Source organism: Rhamphochromis sp. 'chilingali' (assembly GCF_963969265.1).
Source record: "Rhamphochromis sp. 'chilingali' genome assembly, chromosome: 2".
Taxonomy (NCBI): Eukaryota; Metazoa; Chordata; class Actinopteri; order Cichliformes; family Cichlidae; genus Rhamphochromis; species Rhamphochromis sp. 'chilingali'.
The window spans coordinates 65,660,185-65,669,165 of NC_137930.1; the positions used below are offsets into that span (position 1 = coordinate 65,660,185).

The window sequence follows — 8,981 nt, forward strand, 5'->3', positions numbered from 1 at the left end:
ACCAGTGTTAATAGCATTTCTCTTGCAACAGTAAACTAGACATGTGCCAAAAGCCTCCTGTTCTAGTTAAAAATATTTCCTTGGATAAAGACCCCTTTGTATTCCTCATTCTTTTGGGCTTTTTAGCAACAAATGTTCCTCTTGTAATTGGATTAGTGAATAACTGTGCCACTGTGTATCCTGTCCCCGTATGCTCATTTCATTGGCTCTGATTAGATATCTACTCAGGTGGTGGTTGGTTTGAGATAAAGACTGCATGAAGTCATCATAACAGAGGTCTAAGCAAAGTAGTGATGGATGCTAGACAGGAAGATAAAAACTCCCAGAAAACTCTCACTTAGGTTTGTAGTGAAACACTGATCCATGAAGTCTTTTTCATAGACAGTCATACACCCACAGACAGTCCATGGAGCTTTTTAGTGCTAAAATATATACATAGTTTACTCATAATTGAGGTGTTTTCTTGTTCTGATTAAGTTAGATTTATTTACTGAGCAAAAAAATGCACTGGCTAGAAACAAGAGGTAAAATATTGATAATTAGTTAACAGCAGCGTGCTCATAAGCTTTTGGTCTCTTGCCTCATTGATATATCTCCATCTACTGGCTAAAGGGATCACATACAGCCAGATAAGAGTAAAGTATTTTATTAATACTGAGAAAAACAAACAAACAAACAGTGTCAATTACTTCTCCATTAAAAATTCACCGTGTACTTATGGTTCCGTCTTTAAAAACATCCCAAGAAAAGCCGGTATCAACAAATACGAGTCTCACTATTTTGAACTACCATGGATTTAAGCAGTAACATTTTAAATAAGACATATTATAATGTGAAAGCACACAGGTGGAGTTATTAAATCATCACTTTCTAAACAGGCACCTGTCAAGCTGACTGAAAGGGTAATAGATCTACTGTGATACTTGGAGTACTGGCATTGATGCAGGCTGCTGACTGACTCAAGCACATTTTCTGCGCTGCATTAAAATGACTGAGTGGGAGGACGAGATAGGAACACTGCCAAACGACAGGGCAACAGGAGAAAGTGACATGCCAGATCTGATTATAGTAGCTTAAAAAAGAGCAGAAACTAAAAAAAGTAAAATAGTTGAGCAGCAAGCACTGCAGCACTGTTGGAGTGTCTGTACTTAAAGTGGCTATGGACTGCAAAGACAAAGAAGTCACATTTATACTGTTTGAATTATTCATCGACTACATTACTAAAAGTCTTTTTTAAGACATTGGCATTTCTTTAATTAAAAAAGGTATTCTACACAGTGTCGGCAGTGTCTCTCTTGAATACTTGGTATTTGAACTTAATGCCGTTCTCCTCTTGAATTTCACTTGGCACACTGGGAAATCTTATTTGAAAACAAGAGAGAGAAAAAAGGTTAATTAGAACAAAAACAACTGATCATAATTTAATAAAACAATCAAAATGCAAAAGGCAGATAGGCAGAGTAGAATTATCCTCACATTCATTAAATCGGATATTAAAAGGTTGATTATAAAACTCCACGATAATCTCCCCTAAGTAAACATTTGCCAGTTTACTATTTCAATTCAGTTTTATTACAGTAACAAAGCTGTTCAAACCCTTGGTAAGCAACCTGTTAAAACCAAATGTCTCAGGCTGACAGATGGCGCTGATGTTGACTTTGTAACAAAAAGCAAAAATCACTTCCTCACTGGCGTCACAGGCTGGCTGGGTGCACATAAAAAAAAAAGCAAACTATTTCATAAGAATTTCAGTGCCAGCAAATTCACAAAGAGACACTGAGCTTTTGGGATCAGTATGCCCTGCACTTCAGATGAGGTGAAAACTTACCCTTCCTGTAGTTGAAATAGATTTTTGTCAAATTCTGGGAAGAAAACATCACAGTCATAGTCAGCCATGACGTCTGTCAGGTAAAGCAGGTCACACCAAGGGTGGTTTAATGCATCCTGGTTAAAAGGAAAAGGAAGAGAAATGCTATTCACATTGAGGATACTAAAATACAGTTTTCCCCAAAGTAGATTTTAGGATGTTGTTGGTGGATCTTATTCCCTATCATATGTATGATAGCCCTGAGAAAGATACTCTAAATGTATGCAAATATCCTCTGACAACCAGAGAACACAGCTAATTGCTATAGCCACTGCAACTCTGTTAAACCACTAGAAACAAATGTGTGAAAAGCTGATCAATATATCACCCACTCAATATAATTTAACTTTAATGAGGTACCTCATTAAAGTTAAATTATATTGCTGAAGCTTACAAAACAAGAATGCTGTGTGTTAACATGTCACTTTGGAAATAAGGCACTTTGTTATGCAATGGGAGAAAATCACCATCCACTTAGAGCTGAGTATGTGAATAATGTTCCTTGGTGCTAAAACACACCAAGGAGCCACATTTAAAGCCTCTTACTTTAAATGTGGGAAACTCTAAGCATACATTTGAATTTTTCACCTGTAACTCAGGATGTAGAGTCAGTAGTTAGTTTCCCGGCTCCTCCAGTCTGCAGACTGACATAACCTTAGGTAAGATACAGAAGCCTGAATTGCCCCCAATGCAAACGTGTGTGTGAATGTTAGGTAAAGTGCTTGGATATAGAAAAAAGCCCTGTGTGTGTGTGTGTGTGTGTGTGTGTGTGTGTGTGTGTGTGTGTGTGTGTGTGTGTGTGTGTGTGTGTGTGTGTGTGTGATACTGGGTGAATGAGGCCTCTAGAAAAAAAACACTTTGAGTACGTACTTAGACAAGAAAAGTGCCATATACATACCAGTCCATTTACAATTTATTCAAATATCACAGTAAGTTAGGACAGTTCAGACACGATCCATGTTAAAAACTAGCTGGAAGGTGGATGAATTGAGGGCTTACACCAAAGTAAATATTCTTTTTGACTCCAAATCATGCAAGTCTATTATAGTAGAGTCCAAGAATAAAAATATGGAGTCGTACATAAGCTCCAGTCTATGGTTTCTAAGCTATGGCTTCACTTCTTTACACGTGAACATGTGAATAACAGGTCCTACACTTTAAATACACTGCAGTCTAGGTGGATATTGCCATACTGGTTTACCTTGTAAAGCTGCACTCCACCAACAATCCAGATGGTCTCTATTAAGTCAGCGAGGGGGGGCTCTGCAGCCAGGCGGATGGCACTGTCAAAGTCTCGACACAGGAAGTGTGCGTGATCGGGAACCGTGCTGAAATCAAGACCGCAAAAAGAAAAGATGATGAAGAGAAAACGGGGAAAAATAAAACTGATTTCTGGATGATCTGAATTTGTGTGTCTGTGTAACACTCACTCCAGGGTTTTACTCAACACCACATGCAAAATATTGGGAAGTGGAAACAAAGATTCAGGGTGGGAGTTCCAGCAGAGTCTACCCCAAACCATAAAATTCATCCTTCCTGTGTTTTACAGAATAAAACATAATTAATATCTTGGCCTTTGTAGTTTCTGTTTCTTTTTAAATTATTGAACATAATATAGGACTGGGTATCAAAAGGTTCTAATGAATTAAGCCGTCCTCACAGAATTTACACAACTACAGTAAAACATTGACAAATCCCTCAGTCCTAATGCCAAACTGAACTGAAATGTGTCCTTATTACTTGCTTTTTTATGAACTCTTCCATGATTTATTAATAATAATTATTATTTTTTGAGAGGGTGGCTGTAGGTCAGCATGTAGAGAGCTACATAGGAACCAGTCCATTTACCATTTTTTAAATGAATATTATATTTTTTTTTTTTAATGTGCTCATTACGTTTTGGTCCCTAAAGGCAGATGTGGTTTTGGAAGCAGTGTTTCAAAATTGTGAATGACACCCGGACCTCTATGACAAATGTATGATGGGATGTGAAGAATACCTGGTCTCGACACCGTTTTGACAGTGTTCATAAAGTACTGGAATTCAGTCCTGTGAAAGTCACATTTCCAGTGTTAAGTCAGGCAGAAAACAGTTGCATTTCACAGTAAGCTCATTATTCTGAGAAAGCTGACTGCTGCTCACAGGGTACATCTTTTATTATCCTCAAACTCTGACTTCTAGCACTGCTGCCCGCACTGTTACAACTTAATGACACTGATATTTACAGCACATACTGATTGTTACCTTTGTAACTTGCTGTTTGAACCATTATAGATAAGCAAAAGGTAAAACTCTCATCAACTGTCGCCCATGCATAGACTACTTATTCTATTTGATTTTTTAAAATTAATTTATTAAAAGCGTCACCACAGTGGTTTAACTCTTACGGTAAATCCCAGGGCAGTTTTCCATCTTTCCCGATCCCCATGTCGTTGCAGGCTGCTGCAATGAGGCGAACGGGTTTCTTTTGCAATTTTTCCCAGCTCGTTTCCATCTCCAGCAGCACTCAAGCCAAACAAATCAGAAGGGATCAAGCTCTGCATCGAGAAATGCGCCTGTGTGGGAACAATTTATTGGGGTTTGGATTCTATCGCCGCCCACCGAGTCCAAGCTCCTTATTGGACACGGTCAGTGCATCCACAAGAGGTTTGTTCGCGTTTTTCGCAGCAACGTGACTCACGAGGTGCCCTCTTCGCTAATGCACAATAATCCCCTAAAATATTCAGACCCTTGTGTTACTCTAGTGAAAACAAAGTGAACGGTTTAGTTCAAAATCTCAACACAGCTGCTGCAGACACGAAAGCTGGTAAGTAAACAAAGATGAACTTTGATTAAATTGCAAAGTAACAAAGTGTGCTGCAGGGTTCAGACAGGAAAGTCAAAAAAGACAAAACAACAACAACAACAACAACAACAAAAAAAACAGTCTCCAACAAAACATAATCCAACAGAAGAACAATGTGAGGCCAGAAAGACCCCAAAGCACTTTTGGATAAATGCGTAAAGGTGGATAAACGCTGAAGGAGAAGACGACTTGGAGCGAAGAACGATAGAAAGCAGAACCAATCAAATGTTCACTAATGAAACTGATCAGGAGCACACAGACAGGAAACCAAACCAACAGATATGATTGGTTAACTAACTAAAAGGGGGGTTATTCCCGCTTTGAGTTACAGGGATTCTTAATCAATTTAGAGATGTAGACTACAAAACATATTTTGCAGTCTTGAGCCACCTTTTCTTTTTCTTTTGCTTCCAAGGAGTTATGTTTTCTTCTATCTTTAAAAGTGAGCAATGGTTCTCCAGCTGTTCTAAATGTCTTTCAGTTTTTCTTTGGTTCTTTGGACAATATAGGTGGTTTTTCTGTACAGTCCTTGGACCTGACTATTTTCAAAGAAATTTCGGGGTTTTTTTGTCCACTTAGCACTGACATCTCAACCATCAAGCTTAAAAAAAAGGTATCCAACTCCAGGGATAAACTAGGGTTGTGTGTTGATTCCCAAATGGCTACAAGCTGAAAACATGGCGTGGTGTGCAGCACATCCAAGAAGCCCAGAAACCCATTCCTGAAGTCTCCTTGGCTAAGCTTTCTTATTCAAGTTTTCAGGCTGTGCTGGCTTATATGCCATGTATAATGTATACATACACGTTTCAACAAATCAACTATTTTCCTGTAAAATGAAGAAATGAGCCTCAGTTCTGTATTCTAAATACACACAACTGCTGGGATAGTTTCAGTCTTTCACAATATCTGTTGCAACATTTACAGCCTGAGTTTAAAGGTGGACAAACTTCATAAAGGATGCCGACCCAGATAGCAAGGAGACATTGAACAGATGTTGATTTTCCATCTGAACCATCAGAATCGTCAGGATTGAAATGTCAACACAAAACCAATGTTGAAACAACATTGAAATGCTGATGAAACCTGACACTGACAATGAAATAACATTGATTCACTGTTGTTCTGTCATCGTTGATTGTTGATCTATTTATAGTTGACAAGGTGACAACAATCACGTTGAAAAACCATCGATTTATGGTTGAGCGGGAAATTAAAGCTGCTACCACTTGGACTATTCCGCAGCACCCCTCTCAGTGGTACATCCCTCCAGGTAACCATTGTCTTGTACAGTAGAGCGGGACATTAGATTTACTCTCAGCGGAATTGACCGGAGAAGGCATCAGTTCATGCACTGCACTGGCCTGCGCCACGATTAGTATAAGGTAAGAATGAATGACTTTTGTTCTATTCGTTATTTCCACGGTTGCATTTGAATAACAGTAAAAAAAAAAAAAAACTTGTTAATGTAAAGTTTCGGATAAAATGTGGGAGCCCGAAATTGTGTCTACTTTCATCATACAATCCGGCAACAAATAAATTGCACTGCAAACAAAGTCTATCAACAAAGAAAACATTTTCGTTTCATACTTTTCCGTTATATTCCCTTACAAAGCTAGCTTTAACGCTTCGAGGGTTCCTTTGTTCTTGCCGTCGCCTCGGCGCTTGACCCAGACTTTCGCTCTGTAGTTGCTTTTTAGCATAGTACTACAAAAAATTGTAAATCTGTGATATATGATTGATAAACGTAAAGGTAACTGTATAAATGTGTTCAATGACTTTGTTACTTTTAATGATTGGAGAGCACCCGCTTCGATTCGCACTCAATTCAAACTTTACGCTGCACGCTCACCTAACTTGCGTTTGCACCTTTTGTCCACACGTAAATGCTAAACGCAGTTTACGTGTGGACGAGGAAGACGGAGAAAACGCAGCGTCAAAGGTGTGCGCCAAGTTTTTGTCTCGGTGCCATGAATTCCTACAATGGCAGACTTAGACAAAATACTGTTAATTTTATTATCTTCAGTGTTTAAATGCTTACATATACGGGTTTGCTTGTAATTGTTGCCTATATACATTTTAAGCTATTATTTATTATTTAGTTCAATCAATAGATCAAGTTTTGTAGTGACTATGAAATATATTGTAATTATCTGTTTCCTGTTTATCCTAGACAGGGCAAAAAAGGACTCCAAATTAAAAAAAAAGATAAAAATGAAAGACTGGTGCATTGTGCAGTTTAGCACTGGTGGTACAGAAATAGTCCCTAGATCATGGATAAATGGGGAGAAATTGTCATGGCCTCCATATCCTCCGTGAGACACATTCAGGATCCACGACGCAGTAAAGAGGAGAGTTCATCCTGGTGCAACATGGCTCACCTATGCACCAGTCCGACTTCTAATAAGCCATGGTGGGTATCATCTGGATTGGTGTTGTATAAATGTAACAATAACAAGTTTTTCGTGTCCTAATTTATGTCTGGCCATACATTGTGTTTGTACTTCCAGACACATTTCACGAAGCAGAACGCAGTCTTCAGAAATATCTAAGTGAACATTGTGATACGTCTGACCTTCAGTCCGAAGCTGAAACTCAGACCAGTCATAAAAGAAAGCACAAGTAAAACTTTTTTTATTTCACAAACATATCTTTGATTGCTAAGAATTTATGATCTTGTCTTTTATACATATCTGTGGTGCTTGCATACTGCAGTATCACCACATAATATAGTCCAAAAAGTGGAAGCTTGTAAACTTTTTATAAATGCAAAGCCGTATACACTTGTGCACTTCAAAAATTCCTTGTATACTGTACCTTCTTGCACATCTCCGTTTCCTGTGTGTGTTGTTATAAATCAAACTGTAACTTTAGGAAAAAATATTCCAAAAGCACATTTGTAATTACTTATGACCGTTTTCAACTTTTTTTCTTTAGACCAAATCCCCTGTACACATATAGTGACTCAGAGGATGAGCAGCCCACAAAAAAAATGGTTTCCCCAGGCCCCTCGAGTGAAAATACCAGGTAATAAAATACTGTCTAGTGTCTTTGTACATGTCTGTGTGTGACACAAGGAAACGTTTGACAAGTTGTCTGTATTCTTAAATACTTAAAAAAAAAAGCATCTTTTTCTGTCAGACCTGACGAGAGCTGTTAACGAACTCCGTGAGGAGGTCAGAGCCATCCGCAATACCGGCTGCAATGAATCGGTAGATGCTGGGGTACTGGCTCTGGATTTGCCCTTGCACAACATTGAGGAGCTAAACAATGCAGAGCCAGCTCTTCAATCACAAGAGGCAAATAAGGCAATGGTAAGTATATAAAGGTTATGTACACTTTGTAACTATAAAGTGTAATAGCTGTCAGATGTGATTTAAATACATAACGGCCTGTTGATTAAACACACAAGCACTTGCATACACATTTAAGACATGAGACACGCTAATTCCATCTCTTAAAATGTGTCTATAGGTGAGACGCTTTGCCTTGATTGGAGCCTGACGCAGCAGTTAGGGGCAAACTCTATGTCCGAGTTTGTCTTTGCACAAGCAGTGCAGAAATGGCTCCGATACGCCCCAGATCGTTTGGGTGGTGCAGGACGCACATCATGCAAAAAATTACAAACTTCTGTGAATCATATAAACGTAAATCGGAAACTGTCTTTTAATAAAGTATTTAGCAAACGAAACATGCCTATTGACCTTTTTTTGTTTATTTTTTTTCTCTGTTACATCACATGCAATGCTTTCTTATTTTAGGATATTAATATTGACATGATACATTGTGAGACATTTGGGGTTTTTTTTATAAAGGGTGTCCAATTTAAGGAATAAGTACAATTATGTGTTTAGGTGGTTGAAGTATTGATGGAAACATGCAGTAGTTTAGTATTGGTTAAAATACCTATAAAGAAAGGTAGATTTCCAGTCATGATTTAACTGTTTTAATAAAAAGCAACTGTGCGAAAGAGGCGGAAAATCAACACCATAGCTCAACAGTGTTTCAATATCAGAATCTGACATTGTTTCAATGTCAGCAGTATTAGAAAATATAACGTTGAATCAACGTCAGGTTTCAACATTGATTCAACATTAAAAAAGGGTGCAAGAGTGACGTTAGGTCAACGTCACACTTCAACGTTGGTTCAATGACACAGCCTGATATTGACTCAACATTGTTTCAATGTTTCCTTGCTATCTGGGGAGTGAACAAACTCTGGTTCAGACCAATATATAACTTCTGTTTAAATGTTTTAATGCAGGGCCTGAC

General features: G+C 38.3%; 1 protein-coding gene and 1 long non-coding RNA gene across 3 annotated transcripts; one reads left to right on the plus strand and one right to left on the minus strand.

Annotated features, from left to right (window-relative positions):
* Positions 1–637: 637 nt before the first annotated feature.
* On the minus strand, positions 638–4,989 carry LOC308390053 (dihydrofolate reductase). 2 transcript variants are annotated; one of them, XM_080871738.1, is made up of 6 exons: positions 4,255–4,943; positions 3,867–3,916; positions 3,298–3,403; positions 3,069–3,195; positions 1,829–1,944; positions 643–1,361 (listed from the first exon to the last, which is right to left on the minus strand). In XM_080871738.1, exons 1-6 carry the CDS (start codon positions 4,359–4,361, stop codon positions 1,271–1,273), a joined length of 597 nt encoding a protein of 198 aa, XP_080727864.1. In that variant the 5' UTR covers positions 4,362–4,943; the 3' UTR covers positions 643–1,270. The 2 variants fall into 2 exon arrangements, with proteins under 2 accessions (XP_080727865.1, XP_080727864.1); XM_080871739.1 differs by lacking the exons at positions 3,298–3,403; positions 3,867–3,916 and having other exon boundaries at positions 638–1,361; positions 4,255–4,989.
* A 1,005-nt stretch (positions 4,990–5,994) lies between these two features.
* On the plus strand, positions 5,995–8,416 carry LOC308390062. The gene is made up of 6 exons (XR_013970387.1): positions 5,995–6,094; positions 6,883–7,122; positions 7,220–7,331; positions 7,647–7,736; positions 7,851–8,023; positions 8,184–8,416. It is a non-coding gene; the product is annotated as an uncharacterized lncRNA (long non-coding RNA).
* Positions 8,417–8,981: the final 565 nt, after the last annotated feature.

Bases quoted from the DNA above. Each gene is read 5' to 3' on its own strand.
- LOC308390053 (XM_080871738.1), bottom strand. From the start codon at position 4,361: ATGGAAACGAGCTGGGAAAAATTGCAAAAGAAACCCGTTCGCCTCATT. The intron at 3,917-4,254 runs GTAAGAGTTAAA...TGACTTTCACAG, and splicing joins AAACTGCCCTGGGATTTACC to GACTGAATTCCAGTACTTTA. The intron at 1,362-1,828 runs GTAAGTTTTCAC...TTTTCAAATAAG, and splicing joins CTATTTCAACTACAGGAAGG to ATTTCCCAGTGTGCCAAGTG.